At 42.6% G+C, this 24,447-nt stretch overlaps 1 protein-coding gene across 5 annotated transcripts in view; it reads left to right on the top strand.

Annotated features, from left to right (window-relative positions):
• Positions 1-364: 364 nt before the first annotated feature.
• PATL2 (PAT1 homolog 2) overlaps positions 365-24,447 on the top strand; it is a 37,419-nt gene continuing 13,336 nt past the window's right edge. Inside the window, exons 1-10 of one of the 5 annotated variants that reach the window (XM_056560886.1) lie at positions 365-518; positions 14,104-14,176; positions 14,362-14,464; positions 15,625-15,914; positions 17,837-17,908; positions 17,989-18,060; positions 19,225-19,386; positions 22,303-22,389; positions 22,519-22,688; positions 23,223-23,294. In XM_056560886.1, coding sequence (XP_056416861.1) covers positions 14,153-14,176; positions 14,362-14,464; positions 15,625-15,914; positions 17,837-17,908; positions 17,989-18,060; positions 19,225-19,386; positions 22,303-22,389; positions 22,519-22,688; positions 23,223-23,294 — 1,052 coding nt within the window. In that variant the 5' untranslated portion in view covers positions 365-518; positions 14,104-14,152. The other 4 variants (XM_056560887.1, XM_056560889.1, XM_056560885.1 and 1 more) reach the window with 4 other exon arrangements.

Here is a 24,447-nt window from a genome sequence, read left to right as displayed (position 1 = left end):
ACGTACACGGGAAACGTACTTGAAAAACGTGGTATGTGAACCCACCCTGACTCCATAATTTAACGGGACTCAATAGTGCAGCAGACCCCATTAAACCATAGAAATGAATGGAGCCTACAGCTGTCGGCCATAGTATACATCAGCATCGCATTCTAAACATCTGATTTATCAAAACCTGTGCAGATGAAAATTTGCCCAGTTGCCCATAGCAACCAATCAGATTGCTTCTTTTACTTTGCAGAGGCCTTGTTAGAAATGGAAAAAAGTTATCTGATTGGTTGCTATGGGCAACTACACCACTCTTCCTCTGCAAAAGTTTTGATACTTCTTCCCCGTTGTGGGCTCAGCCATAGCTGCATGTTGCTAGAATGAACTCAACATTAGCCTGCTGGCCCTTTAAGAGTGCATTATAAATGGCCTGATATTAGGGAGCCACAGCTGACACCCTTTGAGTGCAATATTTAGTGAATGGGTGTGTTGGCTAAGGGTGCTGATTTATCTGGGGATAGTCTGGAGTGGTAGGTGAAACCCATTTTCTTTGTAACTAGTTGGTTGAGACATTAGTAAGAAAAAAAAGAAAATCCACATGATATAACTCACATCTATGATCCTATATGTTATGGTTTCGGTCTGTTATACTGTGTGCTATGCTACTGGTAGCTTTTCTTTCATTTGTTACAGATTTGCCTATATTTCTCAAATGTTCCTGTGGTTATACGCGCTTGTGCTGCTGTGTGACCATCTTTGAGGTAGATGCATTGCTACTAGGGGGAGATCACCTCTATTAAGGCCTATTTAGTTTAAAAAAAAAATAAAAAAAATGTAAATTTGCTTGTCAAACCACTTCTAATTTCCGCTCTTGTGTGTTTTTTTTATTTTTTTTATTGAATTTTTAATTCTTGCTGTCATTGGTTATGAATGTGAGCTGAAAAAGTAATGTCACTACTGTTTAAATTTTTTTTTTTTTTTTTTTAAATGCTGTTTAGAGCAGTCTCCCCTGGAAACTGAGTTTTGGGCTATTAATATAATTTTTTTTTTTTTTTTTTGGGTGGGTCTATGTGGCATACCCTGATGTTTGGGTCCAATGGTATAAACACTACATGTAGTTAACTCTCACCCTATAAAAAAAGGAATTGTTTGTTTTTAAATCCAAGCTTTTAAACTCCCATTTGGCATATATAGGTTTGGTTTTGGTATTTGTATTAAAGGGGTTATTTCCCTCCCGACCCCCCCCCCCCCCCCCCTTATCCACATCATATGGGGTAACTAACTGATGGATGCGTTCTAACCTCCTGTGGCCCTCAGGCTAAGTTTCTACGTGGTTTTTTTTTTTTTTTTTTGCCAGTGCAATTTCCTGCATCTGGCGTCTTTATCTTTTGAGTGGAAATTGCATTTTTGGCCTCTGACATTTTTTCCAAAATGTGTTGGGTATGCAAAAAAATAGATAAATGCAGTAGTGATAGGAAAAAAATGTCATTAACGAAATTTAAATTGTTTATAAGAATTTTTTTTACTTTTTAATTTCACTTTTTTCTTTTTTGTTAACTTTTTTTTTTTTTTTTTTTTTTTTTTTTTTTTAAGGTACTACTCCCAGCATGGAACACAGTTCCATGATGGGAGTAGTAGTACCTGTACTAATAGGCATATCGCCCCGGGTGTCACTCCTGACACCTGCTGTGATCCTCCTGTGTAAGGTATACATGTGGCTGGCTGCTCTGCCGTGTGTGTGTGTATACACAGTCATGTTTCCCACATTTGTGATTGCCTGGAACCATCTGGCCAATCACAGCTCTCTGCAGGAAATATGAATAGGTAGGAGTATAATACAGCAGTGCAGGGGACCATAGAAGAGTGGCCGGCCGCATCTATACATTATACAGAAGGATCGCAGCTGGTGTAACAGTGTTCCATGCTGGGAGTAGTAGTACTATTTAACAAAAAAAATGTTAAAAAAAAATAGTGAAAAACACATGCTACATTTTTATTGTTGGCTCCATTTTTATTGCCCTGTCCGCACACATAAATTGATCCCTGTTTTAAAAATTACTAAAAATGTTCATTATAAAAAAAATGTAAAAAAAAAAATGAAATCACTTTATTTATTTTTTTTTTTTTTTTTATGGTACCCTACAAAATTTTATTAAGGTATCTCCACTTTTTTGGGATTGCTAAAGTCCAAAAAACAATAAAAACTGCCTGCAAAAAACACCAAAGTTAAAACCCATATGTCGTTATTCACATCTGGCCGCAGTATTTTTTGGCCGAAAAAACGCCATGTGGCAGATTTGGCGTTTTTTCTCAGCATTTTTGCCAGAAAAAAAAAAAAAAAGTTGAAACTCTGCCCCACCGATCACAAAAAACGGAGGTCAAATGTTCCCTGAGTGAAAGGGGGGCTGGTGCATGAATGGCCATCACTCTATTCATCCTCTATGGGGATTCCAAACATCAAAAAGTGATGTTCAAAAGAGTTCTGCAATGTTCAGTCCCATAGGGGGAGATTTATCAAAACCTGTCCAGAGGAAAAGTTTCCCTTAGCAACCAATCAGATCGCTTCTTTCATTTTTAACAAGACCTCTGCAAAATGAAAGTGATCTGATTGGTTGCTATGGGCAACGTTTCCTTTGCCAGATTTTGATAAGAGTGTAAGTAAAGCAATAGCTGGGTATGTGCTGCCACCCCATTCACTCACTGAAGGGATATTGGACTCCTGTTCTCTAGAAGACTTACGACCACCAGGACCCTGACTGATCATCCTTGGTCCAGCTGATACTAAGGCCAAATGTCCACTTACTTTATTAACACTGGCATAATGCAGCATTAATAGATAGAAAATTCCCCCTGTAAAGGCTAGGACCACTCTGTGTAAGTGCTTGGATTGTGTGGTGTGTGTTTTGAGTACCTGTCATAAAACCATATTTTCTAAACTAACTCCATTTTATTCCATAACACACCTCCTGCTTTAACCCCTTAAGGATCCAGCCAATTTTCAGTGTAGGACCCAGCCATTTTTTTGCACATTTGACCACTCACTTTAACCCCTTAAGGACACATGACGTACTGGTACGTCGTGTCCGCTCCCGATCTATAACGCAGGGACACGGCATGGCCCCGCGTCATAGCGGGTCGGGCCCGGCCTCTAACAACGGTCGGGACCCGTGGCTAATAGCGCGCGGCATTGATCGCGGTGCCGCACTATTAACCCTTTAGATGCGGCGTTCAAAGTTGAACGCTGCGTCAAGTGAAAGTGAAAGCATGCCGGTTAGCTCAGGGAGCTGTTCGGGATAGCCGCGGCGAATCGCGGCATCCCGAACAGCTTACAGGACAGCTGGAGGATCCCTACCTGACTCCTCGCTGTCCGATCGCCGAATGACTGCTCAGTGCCTGAGATCCAGGCATGAGCAGTCAAGAGGCAGAATCATCGATCACTGGTTTCCTATGAGAAACCAGTGATCAATGTAAAAGATCAGTGTGTGCAGTGTTATAGGTCCCTATGGGAGCTATAACACTGCAAAAAAAAGTGAAAAAAAGTGAAGATCATTTAACCCCTTCCCTATTAAAAGTTTGAATCACCCCCCTTTTCCCATAAAAAAAAAAGTGTAAATAAAAATAAACATATATGGTATCGCCACGTGCGGAAATGTTCGAATTATAAAAATATATTGTTAATTAAACCGCACGGTCAATGGTGTACGCGCAAAAAAAATTCCAAAGTCCAAAATAGTGCATTTTGGTCACTTTTTATATCATGAAAAAATGAATAAAAAGCGATCAATAAGTCCTATCAATGCAAAAATGGTTCTGCTAAAGACTTCAGATCACGGCGCAAAAAATGAGCCCTCATACCGCCCAATACGTGGAAAAATAAGTTATAGGGGTCAGAAGATGACAATTTTAAGTGTTAATTTTCCTGCATGTAGTTATGATTTTTTCCAGAAGTACGACAAAATCAAACCTATATAAGTAGGGTATCATTTTAATCGTATGGACCTACAGAATAGGTGTCATTTTTACCGAAAAGTGTACTACGTATAAACGGAAGGCAAGGAGGAAATAACGAAAATGCAAAAAAACTGAAAAACCCTCGGTCCTTAAGGGGTTAAGCATTGATAACTCTGGAATGCTTTTACCTTTCATTCTGATTCCGAGATTGTTTTTTCGTGACATATTCTACTTTGTTAGGGGTCAAATTTTGTCGATCCTTGCATCACTTCTTGGTGACAAATTCAAAAATTTGATGAAAAAATAGAAAATTTAGCATTTTTTTTCTTACTTTCAAGCTCTCTGCTTGAATATTCCAAATTATATATTGATTCACATATACAATATGTATACTTTGTTTGCATCATAAAGTGGACATGTTTTTACTTTTGGAAGACATCAGAGGGCTTCAAAGTTCAGCAGCAATTTTCCAATTTTTCACAATTTTCTAAATCAAAGTTTTTTTAGTGACTAGTTCAGTTTTGAAGGGATTTGAAGGGCCTTTATATTAGACATACCCCATGAATTACCCTATTATAAAAACTGCACCCCTCAAAGTATTCAAAATTACATTCAAAAGGTTTGTTAACCCTTTTAGGTGTTTCACAGGAATAGCAGCGAATTGAAGGAGAAAATTCTAATCCTTTTTGGATTTTTACTAATAGTTGCCCCCATCGCCGCCCATGGGCAAGTGGACTTCGGTGCCGTACCCTGTCGGTTTCCCCGTTCTGCCCCGCCTATTGTGGTTGGGCAGAACAGGGAAACCGAAGGTTACCCCCCCCCCCCTGCCCCCGATCTGCTATTGGTCATCTCTTCTAGACTACCAATAGCAGGGGTGGCACCCCTGCCACCTCACTCCTACCCCTTATTTTCCAGGTCACCATAGACCCGGAATAGCCGCAAATCGCAGGGGTGACTCCCCCCCCCCCCCCCCCCCCCCCCCTTGGGCTTTTGCGTAGGGTGCCTGGTGATCGATATCCGCAGTCATTCCAGTCCGCAGTCACTCCAAAATTCCCCCGGACATACCGGTTCGTCATTGGTCCTTAAGGGGTTAAAAACTCTATCATACCTTTCCCCTTGCGTGAGCTCCCGGCAGGAGAAGGTGGGCATTCCCCAGCAGGCGCAACATCACTGAAGCCGGTGAAAGCTGTGCCTCGCCATGCCCCACGCGCACCTCCTGAGTTTGGGCTCCTGCCAGGCCTGAAGGGAACCAAACTAACTGTTTGACTTGCACAGGGAACAGAGCCATCTAATGGGCATTTTTTTTCAATAACACTAAAAATACAAAGGTTGAGAATTTTAATAGCAAGTAAATAAGTGTCTTATAATTACATAAGGAACAATATATTAAAAGTTTAGGACAGGTACACTTTAAGTGGTCTAAAAAAAAGCACATAAGGCCATTAAAATGAATACCATCTGCTGCCTTGAGTTATAGTATTTGTCAGAATCCTGTTTTAGTCAGGATGGCAATGAATACATCTAACAAAAGGTGGTAATGCAGTGTGGACCTAGCCTAAGTTCCGGGCTGACCGCATCTCTGACCCCAAACTGACAGCTGTAAGTTTGTCAACAGATGGGTCTGTAGATAGAAATATAAGAGTTATGGATTTTAGAAGGCAAGGAGGAAAAAACAAACGCAGAAATAAAATTGGCCGGGCCCTTAAGGTTAAAATGGGCTTGGTCCTTAAGGGGTAAAATGTGTCATGCATGTTCATGTATTCCATTCCAATGAACATGCATGACACATTTTAACGGAACAAAACGCAAAGCGTTTGCCGGGACAATCTTACCCCAGTGTTTCCTAACCAGTGTGTCTCCAGCTGCTGCAAAACTACAACTCCTAGGGTGCCTGGACAGCTTGTCTGGGCATGCTGGGAAGAGTAGTAGCTACAGCTGGTGGCACATTTGTTGAGATGCACGGTCTTAAACATTGGATTTCTTCTGGTCAGTCGGCACCGTGTCAAAGTACTGCCCTACACACCCATTTCTAAATAGCCCTGTAAGAGACCTGGGCCAGTGGCCAAAAAAAAACTAATCATAGAGTGTCAACTTTTTACAGAAATCTCCCTATTTAAATCACTGTACCCAAGGTGATACTCAATTGGTTGCAGCCGGGGGTTCGATCACCAGGTATAGGCCTATAGGTTTCGAAGGGTATGTTCAAACTGTGAAATGGAATTGTGGCAGAATTTCTGTGTTTACAGAATTCTGCCAAAATTTAAGCCCCATTGACTTCAATTAGATTCTTCAGTGGAATTCTCCAAAATAAAAGACTGAGAATATATAATATAATATAATAATCTCTGGGCAGAAATTCTGCGGTCAGAATGGTACTGTGGAATCCCATTGAAATCAATAGGCATTAAATTATGGCAGAATTCCACAAGGTTAGGTTTACACTACGGAAGTTCTGGAAGAAGACCTTCATCCATAAAGTCTGTGTGCCCAGTGCTGACTGAATCAGTTGTTGCCAGGACAGTGCCCTCCCCATAGACAGCAATGTATTCAGCACCAAATCCACCTAAAGAATGAGCATGATCCTTCTTTTGGCGCAGGAAGTTCAAAGACAGAATATCGACTGTAGTGTGCACTGGAATCCTATTTCCAGCTAGTTTTCTGCTGCATCAGAAATTCCTAAGCAGAATTCCAGACAGTTCTGTAGTGTGGACCTAGCCTTACAGAACAAGACTTACACTAAAACTTGTTAAAAAAAATTATGTATATGTGTGTGTATGTATGTGTGTGTGTGTGTGTATATATATATATATATATATATATATATATATATATATATATATATATATATATATATATATATATATATATATATATATATATATATATATATATTATAATTATTATTATTATTATTTTTTTAAATATAAGCTTTTATTTACAGCAGAGGATTTTGTCGCATACAGACCTTGTGGGTTTTATAACCAAGATAAAAGCTGCAGCACTTCTGCAATGTCATTTGTTTGCAAAACCACCTTCACATGTGATGGTATAAATTGTCATAAGCTTCCATTGACCACTAGATGGCATAATCTGCTAGCATTTTGTTGGAGGTGAACACTCTCTACATCAGGGGATCTCAACCAGGGGTACGCGTACCCCTAGGGTTATGTGTGGGTACGGCAATTCCCTGACAAATACTGGCCATGCATTAGCCAGTATGTCAGCGCAGAGCAGGGATTGGACGTCGCAGTAGCTCACTATATTGTAGAACCCCTCACAGCTCTCCTACTGGGTACAGCAAAGGAGAAATACAATTGAAGACTACCTGTTGAATAGGCTGAAGAGCAAGAGACAATGTTCTGAGCTCTCAAACGGCTGACAGAACCGCCCATCCTGGCATATCCAGACTACAGTCAACTGTTCCGGCTGTATACTGATGCCAGTTTTGAGGTCTGGGAGCTGTCCTGTTCCAAGTCTATGCCCGTCGTAACCTGCGAGGAGCAGAGAAGATGCAAACCACAGCTCATTCAAATTAGAACTTCTCGCTTTGGTATAGGCTATAACTGAAAAGTTAAGACTACTTGGCTGCCACACCATTTACTGTCTACACACACAATAACCAGGTGGGCCAACAGAGCACCGCCAAGTTGGGTGCCATCGAACATCGTTGTGCTTCAAGATTAGCCAACTATAGTTTCACCATCAAGTACAGACGCTGCAAGTCGAATGTCAATGCCGATGTACTGTCTCGGATGATCCCCGGCAAAGAACCCCCTGTCAAAGACATTTTATCAACTGTTTATGAATCAAAATGTTGTGAATGCCATGGACAGTGAACCCAGGTCTGAAAAAGTTCAAGACCTATACACCTGGAAGACTCTTCAAGATGAAAGTCGAGTCATGGGGGACTGTTATACCTGCCAGCGAAGAAGGTACCAACCAGTCTGTGACTAGCCAGTGTGATTTATGAGCTGATTCATCTATGGCGACAGAGGAAGAGACTGTGCACAAGGACTGCTGTGCCAAAATTCTTTTGGATCCGGTCTCTGGTGATAGACTTCATCAGATTCTGGTTCCACGCAGAGATACGGCTATGTTCCTCAACGCATACCATGATCAGTCGGCACATTGTGGAGTCCACAAGACCGAAGCTACAGTCAAGAGCAGATTCTACTGGATCGGAATGCAGAGCAACATTGAGAAATGGGGCAGTCTGTAACGTTGCCAAGAGTGTGCACAAGGACTCCAGAGCACCTCTCCATTCCATCCAGAGTGAAAGGCCTAACCAGTTGGTCGCATTAGACCATGTCAAGTGGTCTCCCTACCCGGTCTGGGTACACTCATGCTCTCACCATAGTGGATCACTACTCTAAATGGGTTTTCGTTGTCCCCGTCAAAGATCTTGCAGCCAAGACAGCAGCCCAGATGTTCTACTCCAATTGGATGCAAACCCTTGGGTGTCCGGAGTCTGTCCTAATGGAAGAGTTGGGCCTTGAAGGCCATTCCACAGTCCAAGAGCTGTATCAATTCCATGCCTTCAAGAAACTCCAAACTACTGCCTACCACCCCCAGGGGAACGGGCTCTGTGAGCACATCAATAGAGTTTTTATCCACATGTTGCGATCAGCTTCTGTGTCAAGATGAGTGGCCCAGACTGTTGCCCTGAAGTGCTGGAGATTTATAACACAGTCCATTCTTCTACAGGGTAAACCTCTTATATACTTCTGGGTGACATGGGCAGCTACCTAAAGACCAGACATCTGGACTCCAGGCCCCATTCAATAACTCTCCGCAAGCCTCCCTGGTATGGGTCCCAGACCGACAAAGAATCCACGAAGCAAAAAAACAGTCAGCAAAAGGCTCAACAAAGGCAGCAACAGGACAACCGTCATGCCTATGCCAAACCACTTCAATTGGGCGCTAAATTGACTGCCAAAGTTTCCCATAAATTAGACTGTATCTGGGAGATGGAACCGTACACTGTGACGGCCATACCCTATCCAGACTGTGGCGTGTACGAAATAAAAAAGCCTGGGTATGAGCCACAAGTTGTGTATCGCAACCGAATCAAACTGTGTAGATCTGCCATTGCTCCCAACACTATATTCTCCAGCTGTCAGACCTGCAAGAGAGTACGTCCCAGGCGAGGGGATTCATCAATCAATGGACTTCCCTATATTTTCCCCAAGCCAGCCTGCGGTCTTGTCTCCCCAGCCTCTCCCCAGCCTCTCTCCCTCAGTTTCCAGAGCGCCGACTGTCACCAGTCTCTCCAACCTCACAATCAGCCACTCTGGATCCTGACCTTGTACAAACTCTAGAATTCCCTGAGGAAGACAGTTCCAACTGTATCAAGAGCTCCAGAAGAAGCGAGTGTTCCAGGCTCTCCTGTAGTGGTGTTGCATAGGTCCCGAGGAAAACTCCTAGCAAGGTAGAGAATAACTCCCATTCAAATAACAGTTAAGTACCACATATATAGTTTGTACATTATCACAAATTTAGGGTGCATGCACACCACGTTTTTTGCAATAGTTCCCATTTCAGGTTTTTGATGAAAAAGGATTCCTCAAACCTGACGACTAAACTGTATCAAAACATGTACAAATTTTAACCCATATACGGTTTGAAAAAATGTCCGGTTGCATCCGTTTAAGGAAAAAACGCATAAGTAAGACTCAAAACGGACTAAACTGGATAATGCGTTTTACATACGGTTTACAATGTTAAGTCAATGCATACGGATTTCTATACAGTTCCATATGGTTTTTAACTTGAAACCCTATGCGGGAATTGTATAGCAAAAATGTGGTGTGCATGCACCCTAAATTAGTGATAATGTACCAACTATATGTGGTACTAAACTGTTATTTGAATGGGAGTTATTCTCTACCTTGCTAGGAGTCCTTGGGATTTATGCAACACCACTTCAGGAGAGCCTGGAACACTCGCGTCTTCTGGAGATCTTGGTACAGTTGGAACTACGACTGGGTCTTCCTCAGGGAATTCTAGATTTTGTACAGGGTAAGGATCCGGAGTCACGGATTGTGATGTTTGGGAGACTGGTGACAGTCGGCGCTCTGGAAACTGGCGTATAGACTGGAGCCAATTGTGACAGGACTGGAGATTGAGTAGCAATTGATGTTGGTGGAACTGACCCCGAGGCTGAGGAGACACAGAAGACCGCAGGCTGGCTTGGGGGAAAGCATAGGGAAGTCTGTAGATTGATGCATCCCCTCGCCTGGGATGTACTCGCTTGCAGGTCTGACAGCTGAAGAAGATGGTGTTGGGAGCAATGGCAGATCTTCTAGACAGTTTGATTCAGTTGCGATTAGGGATGTCCCGATACCATTTTTTTTTAAGACAGAGTATGAGTACTGATACTTTAATTCTAGTACTCGCTGATACCGAGTACGAGTACTTATATTTTAAAGGGAATCTGACACCAGGGTGACCCGATTTCTGGCACTGTTTACCGTGCTGATATGTGGGTTCCTTGTTGTGTACAATGGAGGTGGCTGCTGTAGTATGAGCCAAGATTTCTCTCTTCTCCATTGGACAGAACAGGGAATTTGCATTGGTGGCGAGACTGATGACAGCATGATGAGCAGTGGTAGAAAGCGGGTCACCTGCACTATCTACCTATAAATTCAAGTTAGTGCAGGTGACTCTGCTGTAAGATTGCCTTCAATAGTAGGTAGTATCCCCTTGCAGACATTAGCTGCAGCTCCCTGGCAGTCATTAGTAGCAGCCCCCCCTTGTAGACAGCAGCAGGCCCCCCCCCCCCACCATTAGACATTAGTAGCAGCCCCCTCCTTGCAGGCAGCTCACCTCCTCGGGTCGGTTGCTGGTGCTGCCGCTCTGCTGCCCCGTTCTCCCATTCTCGGGACCGCATAGTGTCGTCCTATGGAGGAGCATGTGACATACACGTCACTCTGCTTCCTGCGTAGCATTGTGCCGGGAGGAGGCGGAGTGACGTATGTGTCACATGCTCCTCCATGGAACACTATGATGCGGACGGGAGCATGGAAGAACGGGGCAGCAGAGCAGCACCAGGTATCGGGTACCATGCAAATGGCTAGTATCGGCCCTGATACAGATACCAGTATTGGTATCGGGACATCCCTAGTTGCGATGCACAACTTGTGGCTCATACCCAGGCTTTTTTATTTCGTACACGTCAGTCTGGATAGGGTATGGCCGTCGCCATGTACGATTCCAGGATGCTTTTGCTGGCCAGAAGGTATTCCTGATGGCACATTTATATTTGACTGTCACTACCTTTTTGTGTTGTGCGCTATGTATACAAGTGTATCAAACCAAGGGACCCCAGTAGCCAAGGCATTGGGTAGATAGCCTCAGGCAGCCCAATCCGTAATGTCTTGTCCAATTGTTATGTATATAGTTGTTGGAAAATGTTGTGCGGGAGATTACAAGGTCAAAGATCTCCACACCTGTTCAGAGCACCTATGGATTCATTGCTGTTTCCCAGACCTGGAAAGGACATTCCACAAATATGCTTCAGGAACTGTCATTGGCCCCAGTGGGCACTTCGGTCCTCTGCCCTCTAGGACTGAGTGTTTAGGGCAACTATAATTGAGGGGGAGTTTGTGGTGGCCTGGTATGGGATGGGGTTTCCTTGTACTCTCCTGCCCTGTTAGGCAGTGTCCCCAGGGCCCCCTGCAGTTGTAATGTATCTCTTTAATAAAATGTGCCATGCGATTGTTACCCGGGAGGTACTAGTGACCAGCTGACCCCAAAGGTGACCTATGGGCTCCCTGCTAGTCTCCCCTACATAAACCCTGGGTGGAGCTAGCTCACTCTCTCGCTTTCCACGCTCTGTGCTGAGGTTCATTAGTCATGCCTGGAGTGTGTGTGCCCAGAGCATTGGAGGCCTCAAGTCAGGTCCTGCAGCCTCAAGCAAAGTCCACAGTAAGCTAAAGTCAAGTCTTCTGTCTATTCAGCGTGGCCTGCACTAATTTCTCCCTCTCCAGCAAAAAAAGCATTTATATTTTTGCTATATGCTGTCCTTGAATTGAAAGTCAACATAATGGGGCACATTCCAAGAGTTCCCAAGATATGGTAGGTTTACTATTCGGGATAATTTTTTTTATATATATAACTTTAATAGTTGGGTGGGAACTTTATTGCAAAAACTGAGTGGTTAGAATTGTGGTGCAGTTTTGATACATTTGAGCTTGCCTGAATAGCTAATGCATTTTAAGAATAGTTAGTCCAAAGAGCAGCAAGTACTTTATCAAAGACTATAAGCTCTTGAGAGCAGAGCCCTCACTCCTTGTTTGAATTTTAATGTCTTTATGTAGAACCCCAAAATTTCATAATCTGTTGGCGCTATATACACTGCTCAAAAAAATAAAGAGAACACTAAGATAACACATCCTAGATCTGAACGAATGAACTAATCGTATGATTGCATACTTCTAGATCACCGAGGTGATCCAAAAAAAACTTTTTTCCCCATATATAAATGTGGTGGCGGATTTGGGATCAAGCCTTGTGGGGGTGTAGGGTAACTAGGGTGTTGCTGTTCAGGATAGTTAAGGGCGCTGTTAACCCTTGTCACTTGTGAAGCCAGGGTGGGGGTTAAATGCTGTAATCTTGATAGGCCTATTGCCACCCTTCCCAAGAGCAATGGGTGAATGTAGAAATAAGGATTGTCCACAACCACTGTTAACTGAAAACTTGCAAGAACTTTTACTGAAGAATTTCTGTACATGCAGCAATAGTAACAGTCCAGATAACTCTCTATGCATACAGCTTGAGCAGCAATTGACAGTTGGTTGGCATCAGATGAGCTCAATTTAGCTGCTTAGGGATTGTATAGCAGAGATCCGCTGGATTTAAGGGTGCGTTTAGGTCCAGTGATCTTGCGGGGAGTAGCGGGGAATTGTTTAGTCTATCCGCTATGTTAGAGGCCGAGGCCGCAAGGCTTTGGCCTAGTAAATTGTCTTGTAAGCTGCGGAAGTCCTACCTCTTCCAGAGTCAGCAACCCAAGAGAGGGATCAAGATGGCGCAGGTCCCTTATGGGCAGGGGCTGGCTGTTTTGGATTGGTCCATAACTGTCACTCACCGTTACAGTGCATTGTGGGTGAACACATCATGGGAACCTCCAAAGGTCCTGTAGCAAAACCATAGAGTTCTAATCTAATCACATGACCCACAGGTCCCGCTATGCTTGAACAGGTAGGCAATTACATATATACATATATCTATACTTATACTTGCATGAACTTCTATATAGTCATAGACTAACTGAGAGGTGACAATGGGATAACTACAGAAGAGGGACCCTGACGTCCTAGGGACTCTGACTATGGGGACCTCTGCAAAGGTAACATATAAAATACGGTACCGGGATACCACAGAAAATTAAACTTTATTAATTAATCATTTCTCACACTAAGACAGACAGATAAAAAATGCAGTGCGTATCGCTCCATGTAGTGTTCCATGTATATAACTGATGCCAAACTGGCTATAGAACACTAACTGATTAGTCACCCCATGCACCTGCAGTGTACTATGCGGTTGGGAGATAGCACTGTTTAAAATCAACACTCAGCCCCCCTCAACATGTTTCGCTGCAAGACGCAGCTTTGTCAAGAGGACAACGGGCCCTCTGTGCAAGGAGAAGCACTGCCAAAGGCGGAGGTAGCAGTCCTGCTGCTTGGTTGTTGCCCTCCTACAGCCTCCTCTACGTCTCCTGATGTACTGGACACCTTGCTGACACACAGCAAACCTTATTGTCACAGCTCGCATTGATGTGCCATCCTGGATGAGCTGCACTACCTGAGCCACTTGTGTGGGTTGTAGACTCTGTCTCATGCTACCACTAGAGTGAAAGCACCGCCAGCATTCAAAAGTGACCATAACATCAGCCAGGAAGCATAGGAACTGAGAAGTGGTCTGTGGTCACCACCTGCAGAACCACTCCTTTATTGTGGATGTCTTGCTAATTGCCTAGAATTTCCACCTGTTGTCTGGTCCATTTGCACAACAGCATGTGAAATTGATTGTCAATCAGTGTTTCTTCCTTAGTGGACAGTGTGATTTCACAGAAGTGTCATTGACTTGGAGTTACATTGTGGTGTTTAAGTGTTTTGAGCAGTGTTTTTTTTATTCTGAATTTTTTTTGTTTAATCCCCACAGGTTATAAATCCCCTGTCCTCTACACGTTGCTTTCATAGGCTTTCCAACCATGAATCTCAACTCGGAACAGATTGTAAGTGATTTATATGTGGCGCATGTTATGTATCTGGTTAACACCGAAGCTGCTGGTTTCAAGTTGGTAGTGGCAGTCGGATGTAACCCTGTCAGTTTCTTCTTCATCACTGCTTGTGACTCTTTTGGGAGCAGCGGGAAATCTTACACACTGTTCAGGATTCAGTGAAGTCTTTGTCTTTGTAGCTGCCAGAGGATTTTTATCTGGCTGAAGAAGGTTCTTTGTTGGAAGAAATGGCTGAAGAAGATGAAGAAATAGATTTGTACAACGAGGAGACTTTTGGATTAGGTAGGACTTGAATTTTCTTTCTTCTTGGGTTTGACAATGGTAAGTGCTGCGGGACTTGGACAAATCCACTACTGACACACAGAAGATTCAGTCAGATAGAAGATCTTTCTGGTAGTGTGGGAATGGGCACAAAGAGTGGTTTAATGGGCTCAAACCAAAGGGTTGCATGTCTTAAAACTAAGCCAAGCAACAGGGACTCTTCAGTTTGGCCAAACGTTGGTTGTTGAAGGCCTCGGCTCCTAGACATGTTATCTCATCACTGAACAGGGGATAAGATGTCTGATTGTGGGGTCCCACAGCTGGGGCCCCCACTGCCGTGATCTCCCTGGTGCTACAGAGTTCTAAACTGACACGCCCCCTCCCATAGACATGAATAGAGGGGGCATGGCGTGATGTCAAGGGTGCGTGGCTGTGAAGTCATGACCACTGCTGCAGGAACTCGGCGTTCTGAACAAAATGCTCAGAACTCTGAAGCACCAGGGTACCCCTTTCTGTAGAAGATAGATGCAACTGTTAAATTGGAAACGTTATAATGGCTATGTACAAATACAGATGTAACGCTGAGACTTCAGCTTGTATCTGTATCTCAACTGTTATATTCTGTGCACTTTCCACAAGATATTAAAGGGGTGGAAAACATTTTTATATTTTTTTTAAATCAACTGGTGCCAGAAAGTTAAACAGATTTGTAAATTACTTCTATTAAAAAATCTTTACCCTTCCAGTACTTTTTTAGCAGCTGTATGCTACAGAGGAAATTCTTTTCTTTTTACATTTTTTTTTGTCTTGTCCACAGTGCTCTCTGCTGACACCTGATGCTCGTATCAGGAACTGTCCAGAGCAGGAGAAAATCACCATAGCAAACCTATGTTGCTCTGGACAGTTCTTGACACGGACAGAGGTGTCAGAGAGCACTGTGGACAAGACAAAAGAAATTAAATAAGTAAAGAATTTCCTTTGTAGCATACAGCTGCTGAAAAGTACTGGAAGGGTAAATATTTTTTTTTATTTACAAATATGTTTTAACTTTCTGGCATCAGTTCAAAAAAGATAAATTTTCCTCGGGAGTACCCCAGTCACTTATGCACAATACTGTATGAATGGCACATGTTCAATAGGGAGTTTGAATTAAATATTGCGATCACCTTCATTTGTTAAAGATCATGAATCTGAAGAAGAAACTCCTAAAGAAGAAATAGAGAAGGCTTCAGACCAAAAACCTGAGATGGTAAAAAATGTTGACCATGACGTAAACAGTAATGAGATTAAGCCTGAGGATGTACTAGATCTACATGGGAACACACAAGACGTGAAAGTTGTGGTGGGTTCCTTGAAAGAACTCAACTTATCTGTGGAAAGGGAGGGTCCTACTGAGAGTTCAAGGACTGCGAATACGAACTTTGGAGACCCGGCAGTGATGAAGGCTGGTTATGGGCAGCCAACTTTAGAGGTAATATTTTAAGGGGTATTCCAGTTATAGAAACTTATGCCCTATCCACGGACAATGCATGTAGCGTCACTTTTTTGTTTCAGGTAACCCTTTAGGGTCTACTCGCACGTACAGTATTCTGCGCAGATTTGATGCGCAGGATTTGAAACTATATTTAGTCGTTTCGTTTACATTGAAATCTGCTTCAGAAAATCCTGCACATCAAATCTGCGCAGAATACTGTACGTGTGAATAGACCATTAGGATCTACATGATGTATGATGGTGAAAACTTGTATTTGGAAGTGTTTACCAGAATTTTTTAGTTCTGTAGGCTTATCTCTTAACCCCTTAACGGCGCAGGACGTAAATGTACGTCTTGGTGAGCTGGTACTTAACTCACAAGGATGTACATTTACATCCTATGCATAACCGCGAGCATCGGAGCGATGCTCACGTCATGCGTGGTAGGTCCCGGCTGCTGATGGCAGCCAGGGATCTGCTCGTAATGGTGGACATCTGCGATCACGCGGATGTCCACCATTAACCCCTCAAATGCCGTGATCAATACAGATTACGGCATCTGCAGCATCGCGGTCACTAATATTGGATGATCTGATCGCCCCCGGCGTTGCTGCGGCTATCCGATCATCCAGCATGGCAGCCGGAGGTCCCCTCACCTGCCTCGCGGCCTTCCACGGGTCTTCTGCTCTGGTCTGCGATCGAGCAGACCAGGGCAGAAGATGCCCGATAATACTGATCAGTGCTATGTCCAATGCATAGCACTGAACAGTATTAGCAATCGAATGATTGCTATAAATAGTCCCCTATGGGAACTATTAAAGTGTGTAAAATAAAGTGAAAACATTTTTTAAAAACCCTCTCCCCAAATAAAAACATAAATTGTCCCATTTTCCCTATTTCACCCCCAAAAGTGTAAAAAATTTAAAATATAAAAAAATAAATAATTATATATAATTTTTATATACATATTTGGTATTGCTGCATGCGTAAATATCCCAAATAGCTGCTTTTTTTAATAACATTTTATTCCAAAATAATTTATGAAAGTGTTAAGTTTTAATATAAGCAAATATGGTATTAATAAAATACAGATCACGGCGCAAAAAATGAGCCCTCATACCGAAAAATTAAAGTTATAGGTCTTCAAAGTAGGGGATTTTAAACGTACTAACTTGGTTAAACAGTTTGGGATTTTTTTTTTTTCTTAAGCGCAACAGTAATAACACACTTTTCTATCATGGGTATCATTTTAATCGTATTGAGAATAAAGAACACATGTAATTTTTACCGTAAATTGTACGGCATGAAAACGAAACCTTCCAAAATTGGCAAAATTGCGGTTTTCTTTTTAATTTCCCCACACAAATAGTATTTTTTTGGTTGCGCCATACATTTTATGGTAGAGTGAGGGCATTACAACGGACAACTGGTCGCGCAAAAAAAGCCCTCATACTAGTCTGTGGATGAAAATATAAGAGTTATGATTTTTTGAAGGCGAGGAGGAAAAAACGAAAACTTAGCCCATTTGGAAATTTTTTAAGTCCTTAAGGGGTTAATTTTCGCTGTGCCTGAGCTAGTGGGTGTAAACCAGTTTCTGATATTTTCCATATACTGTGCACATACAGGAGAGGAGAGCCTGTTCTATGTGCACCCTAAAAAGGAGCAACATGGAGGATATTGTAGGGTTTAGGGTGTGACTTAAGGATGGGTTTACATCTGTTGTATTATCAGTTTAGAGAAGGACAATGTGCTTGCAGATCCTTACCCACTGGACACAAATCATGCCCAACAGACCCCATTGACTTTAATGGGTCTGTTGCGTTTCCAACATGGTGTCCAGCCATTTTACTAGACACCTGTGCAGACAGTACATTTATCACTTTATCATCTGCACTACACTTGTTCACTACTATCTTGCAGAGTGTTGACAGTGCTGTTGTAGACAGTGGATTTGGAACCAGTTGGAGTGAAATTGACTCGAGCTATGAACTGGTAAGACCTATACATAGAACTGTACATGGTTTCTGTTGAACTCCATAGATCATAGCTTCTTAGATCTGCTTTCTTTACAGGGTGGAATGGATTCGGGAGTGTGGGTTGGCTCTCCAAGAGGAACAGCTGCAATAGCTGGCCAGATATTGGAGGTAAAATATGATTTTCTGAAAGCTGATGTGGCGCCTTTGGTAATGTCCTAATAAAACTAGTTCAGTATGTGGTAGCCTGGGGTTGTAGGGTATATGGGGTGTAGCTGTGCGGTAACTTATGGGTGTCTGATTAACCCTTTCTATTCGTGATGCCAGGGTGGGGGCTCCTCTGTAATGCTTGTCCTACCGCCACCCGTCCCAAGAGCGGTAGGGAGGTATTAAATAAGTGAATGTCCACAACCGGAGAGTTTGCTGAAAACTGTTGAAACTTTTACTGAAGATTTTATGCAGGCTTTATAACAGGAACAGTCTCTTTAAAACTCTCAAGGTCCCAACCACTGTCAATATCTAAGAGACTTTGCTTGTAAAGTCCGGAGACTGATATGCGCTGTTCCACTGGATTTAGGGGATTTAGTTTCGGTCCAGTAGTCACACTAGCTTTAGCGGGGATTTAGTTTAGGACTCGCGGTTTGATTCAGGCTGAGGCCGGCAGGCTTCAGGCCTAGGGTTGCCTTTGCAAGTTACGCAGATCTTGACTCTCCGATGATCCGGAACCCAAGAGAGCGATCATTGGCTGCAGCTCCCTTTTTAAATGGGCAGGGGCTGGTCTTAAGCTAGCTGGTCCAAAACTTCTGTCAATTATCTGTACAAAGGATCATGATCTGACATGTGACCACACCATGTGACCTCTGAAAGGTCCTAAAGCATAACCCAAAGGAATTAACACAGTCACATGACCGAAGGTCCTGCGATGCTATAAAGATAATTATATTAATATACATTATTATATACACATAAACACTATAAAATTAGAGAAGGAGGAGGCAACTAGGGGCTGTCCTACCTGAACGTAGTAACTCTGACTTTGGGAACCACCATACAAGGTACTGTATGCAATACGGTACTGGGACACAACAAGTAGTTCTCTGACTTGGGGCCCAACGTTAAACCTAAATGGCTGCAATACTAAATGTAACCACTTTTTCACTTTAGAACATGAATATTGCACTTTCACACTTTTTTATGTAACATGCATGTCAGATAAAATGTGCATGTAGGTCTAGGAGGCAGCTATTTCTCATAAGATCAAATCGAATGTGTTCTATGTTAATTGTCCGATAATTACAACAAGAAAAGTTTAACTTTTCAACCTTCTCTTTATAGGATAAAGCGATCCTAAGAGTTATGGACAAAGCACCGTATATGCCAACCAGCAACCTGGAATTCCTAGGTTCTCCCATGCAAAGAGGATACATGCAAAGAATGAAAGGCCCAGAAATCGGTAGAATGTCCCCAAAACCATATAGACAGCACTTCATTAGGCAGGTAAGGTACTATAAACACTCACATTAAAAATATAGTTGGTTACAATAGTCTAACCTGAAAATTTCACTTATGATTCAAGTGGTAAAAAATGTATGATGGGGCGAAGCCACGGGTGTCTCTGGGTGCGATGGTGTGGTGTATGGGGCAGATGTTGTATCCCGGGGGCAAGGTGTTGTTAACCCCTAAATGTTTGACGCCAGGGCGTGGTTTTTCCGGTAACCACCGAATGGTACTACCGCTATCCCAAGGTTAGGCAGGACAATAATAGTCCAAGACCAGGTAAGGGTTAACATTAGATTTAATGAGGTAGACAGATGGAAATAGTCTTTACAGCTAGGCCAGGATCCCAGAGAGGTGGCCAGTAACACAGAAGGACCTTGCAGCTTGCTGGGACTTGTAGTGACTTTGATAGACTTTAGTTAAACCACGCTGACTATAATAGACTTGACTGGGTTGTTGGTAGTGACAGCAGACAAAGACTTGACTTGCTGGCATAGAAACATAGAATGTGTCAGCAGGTAAGAACAATTTGGTCCATCTAGTCTGCCAAATAATCTGAATCCTATCAATAATCCCTGGCCCTATCTTATATGAAGGATAGCCTTATGCTTATCCCATGCATGTCTAAACTCCTTCACTGTATTTGCAGCGACCACTTCTGCAGGAAGGCTAGTCCATGCATCCACTACTCTCTCAGTAAAGTAATACTTCCTGATATTACTTCTAAACCTTTGCTCCTCTAATTAAAACTGTCCTCTTGTGGTAGTTTTTCTTTTAAATATGTTCTCCTCCTTTACAATGTTGATTCCCTTTATGTATTTAAATGTCTCTATCATATCCCCCTCTGTCTCTTCTTTCTTCTATACGTGTTAAGGTCCTTTTAACCTTTCCTGGTAAGTTATGTCCTGCACTCCATGTACTAGTTTAGTATCCTCTATGAACTCTGTCTAGAGGATCTATATCCTTTTGGAGATACGGCCTCCAGTACTGTGCACAATATTCAAGTGAGTTCTCACCAGTGTTCTGTACAGCGGCATGAGCACTTCTCTCTTTCTACTCCTTATACCTCTCCCTATACATCCAAGCATACTGCTAGCGTTTCCTGCTGCTCTATTACATTGTCTTCCTACCTTTTTAAGTCTTCTGAAATAATTACTCTTAAATCCCTCTTCTCAGATACGGATGTCAGGACTGTGTCAAATATTCTATATTCTGCTCGAGGGTTTGTACTTCCCAGGTGCATTATCTTGCACTTATCCACATTAAATTTAAGTTGCCGGAGTTCTGACCATTATTCTAGTTTTCCTAAATTCTTTTCCATTTGGCGTATCCCTCCAGGAACATCAACCCTGTTACATATCTTAGTGTCATTAGCAAAAAGACATACCTTACCAACGAGACCTTTTGTGATATCACAAATGAAGATATTAAACAATATTGGTCCCAGTACAGATCCCGGAGGTCCCCACTGGTGACAAGACCTTGCTCTGAATATACTTCACTGACTACAACGCTCTGTTGTCTGTTACTCAGCCACTGCCTAATCCACTCAACAATATGGGAGTCCAAGCTCAATGACTGTAGTTTATTGAGAAGTCTATGTGGGACAGTGTCAAAAGCCTTCCTAAAATCTAAATCTGTGATGTCTACTGCCCCTCCACCATCTATTTTTCTCACCCAGTCAAAAAAATCAAGAAGATTTGTTTGACATGATTTCCCTGAAGTAAACCCATGTTTTTCATCTTGCAATCCATGGGATTTTAGATGTTCCACAATCCTATCCTTTAGTGGGGTTTCCATTAATTTCCCCACTATTGATGTCAGACTTACTGGCCTATAGTTGCTTGATTCCTCCTTACTACCTTTTTTGTGAATGGGCACGACATTTGCTAATTTCTAATCTTCCGGGACAACTCCTGATACCATTGACTGGTTAAACAAATCTGTTAATGGTTTTGCTAGCTCACCACTAAGCTCTTTTTTAATAAATTTGGGCGTATCCCATCAGGCCCCTGTGACTCATTTGTCTTCACTTCAGACAGCAAATGTAGAACCTCTTCCTCTGTAAAGACACATGTATCAAATGATTCATTAGTCTTCCTCTCTAATGGAGGTCCTTTTCCTACTTTTTCTTCTGTAAAAACTGAACCGAAGTTTTCATTAAGGCAGTCGACTAGCCCTTTATTCTCTTCTACATACCTTCCTTCCTTTGTTTTTAATTTGTTATTCCTTGTTTTAATTTGCATGTGGCTGTAGGTTAGGCTTAAGGCTTCTAGATATGCTGGACACTAGCTCTGAGACATCTGGTCTTTACTGTTCCTCAGTAGGAGTGAATGGTAAGAGATTGTAATGGCTCCCTCTCTTATAAAGGGGGGCTGAGACAGAAGCCCATAGGTCAATCTGCAGGTCTCCTGGTTAGCTGGCGCTCTCTGGGTAACAAACACATCAGGAGAACACATTTTCATGTGAATAACTCAAAGGTCCTTAATACTTAACACACATAATATATATATTTATGTATATTATTAAACCAGTGGGTACTGAACTTTTTGAAGAGTTTTCATGGGTGTAGCTCAGTGGGCCATGTTGCAACTTGGTAATGCACATCCTAAGTATATCATGTGGAAGATACACCACAAGGAATTCTTAGTTCAGACCCGTAAACTTTAAATGTTAAGTTATGCAATATTGAGCAGCCATTGCTTATGGTTTTGGCTTATCTGTTTGCAATAGCTAGATAATAAAAGGCAATGGCATTGATGGTGCCAGGGGCACATACTCCATCTTTTGCCTAGTGCTATAGGTCTTGGATACAAGAGAATTTGCTTGGCTGGCACTGTACTCTCACCACCTCCAGTGCCCCACAGTACATTCATACTGTACAAACGCTTCTATTGTCACTTTCTTTGTTTTTAGCAATCTCCATTGATGACTCGCACCATGCGTCCTCCATTTCCATTTACACCACCAAGGAGACCTCCACCACCTTTTTCAGCAAATCAGGTGACTGATTTTCTCTTATCAAGACTTCACATATCCTAGCTTCTGTTCTGATGTCTGTTTTTTGCATTTAGTGAGATGCTATTGTTACGTACTTGGTACGGTAAAATTACTTGTATTTTTTTTTTCTAGTCTCCAGGTTTTATGTCCCCAACTCCCTTCAGACCTATGTCTCCTAACATCAGCACCCCTGCAAGACCAATGACCCCTAAGATGGTCAGGATGCACTTTGGTCCTATGTCTCCTAGTCCTAGTGGCTCGCCCTTCTTCAGCCCAATGGCTAACACACTGCAGAGGTTTAAGTATGCATGTCATCTTATTATTCCTCATTTTAGATAGATACATGGCTACTCATTAATCCATTTTTAGGTTAAGTTCATAATCATTGGCTTTAAATAAATCCTGAAGAATTTGGCTCAGGATTACACCATTGTAATATAACAAACATAACAATTCAAATTTTATGTAGTAAAACTAGACAGCCCTTGACTTCAACTGTGCCAATGAATACAAATCAAACAGAAGTCAAAGGGCACCCTTACAGCCTCTTTTGGGTGTGGGAGCCCATGAATACATGTGATGCCAACACTGGGAGCTCAGAGCATATGCTGAACGTGGCATAAAAAAGGGGTGGGGGGATGAAATGAGGACTTCTTCTAGGACAAGCTATTTCTAGAATTGTTCACAGGTTGTATATGGTATTGCAGCTTAGCCCCATTACCGCAATTCGACCTGATGTGCAATACAACTTATGTGGAGACGTGTGGTGCAGCCTGTTTATCTAACCCCACATTAGTGTGTGTGTGATACAGTATTTTCTCTCAATTCCATTGCAGAGTTCCAGGACATGTAACACAGCTCCATCCTCAACACCGTCGCATTCTTAGTCAGAGACAACGTCCACAAAGGTAAGGCTAAATTTATACTTCATACTGATGTTGCCAGTGTACTATATAGAGTGTAACTATGTTCATGTCAACAAGTTCTGTGGTTACTGGTTCTCATTCAGATTTGGCAGATGTATCTAATCTTAGGAAATGATTAGTGTGAAAAATATATGCTATCGAGCTCTCCTCCAGAAGAGGACTCTTGTCACTTATAGGTAACTGCCTTGTAAGTCAATGTCCGACCCATAAAAAAGCCTTGGAACATGACTGAGGATATTGGCCACACCAGACGTCCATGGATGCCATGGAGATGAATAACTGAGTTCTCTCAGGCACTTTCTAGCGAGAACTCGATAACAAACATTACAATTGGTGTCTCCTGTATTTTTAGCGACCTTCGGTAGGGGGAATCTGTTCCTTGGGGTATGATGGACTGGTATGATGTACTTAAGTGTATCCTGGTTTTCTTAATGTTGGTTTTTGCTTTGAAAGCAAGTAGTTCTGCCTGAAGAAATGTGTGCTTATATGGGATGATGATTATGCCCAGTTTTAAAAGGGGTTTCTGGAGGTAACAACTTAAAACCAATCCCAGAGGATATGTGATGGTAGTCAAAAGAACTGGATCTAAGTTGTCAACTTTTGGTTCGCAACTGTACCCTATTCACTAACTTTGCTGCAGCATAGTCACTGCAATAGAAAATTTTTGGTTTTGGTCATTGCAGCCAAAGTCACCATATAATCCGACCAAAAAATAAAATAATGTGTAATTTAAATATATACATTTTGCCCACCATACGATGGCCTCTGAGGCAATAGTATGTTGAAGGCAGCATCCACATACGAGGCTTTTGTGTCGGCCAATCGCAAAAAACTGCTATCCGGCAGTGCTGACTGCTTCAGCTGCCGCCGGATAGCCGTTTAATGTGCCCCGCTCAATGATACTTACTTGTCCCCGCCGCTCCAGCCTGTCAGTTCGCCGCTCCCCTGTGCCATTGCTTTCCGTCATCACGTAGCAGCTCATCCTGCCCAGTCGCCTAATAGGGGCGGCGGTGTGATGACTGCGATGGAGAGCGACGGTACAGGGCAGTGGCAATGTAGTGATATGGCAGCAGAGGAGCGGCAAACTGACTGGCCTGAGCGGTGGGGAAATGGGAGTATCACTGCGCATCCATGT

Source organism: Hyla sarda, chromosome 2, assembly GCF_029499605.1.
Source record: "Hyla sarda isolate aHylSar1 chromosome 2, aHylSar1.hap1, whole genome shotgun sequence".
NCBI lineage: Eukaryota > Metazoa > Chordata > Amphibia > Anura > Hylidae > Hyla > Hyla sarda.
The sequence above is the reverse complement of the archived record's forward strand: the minus strand, read 5'-3'. Positions and strand labels throughout refer to the sequence as shown.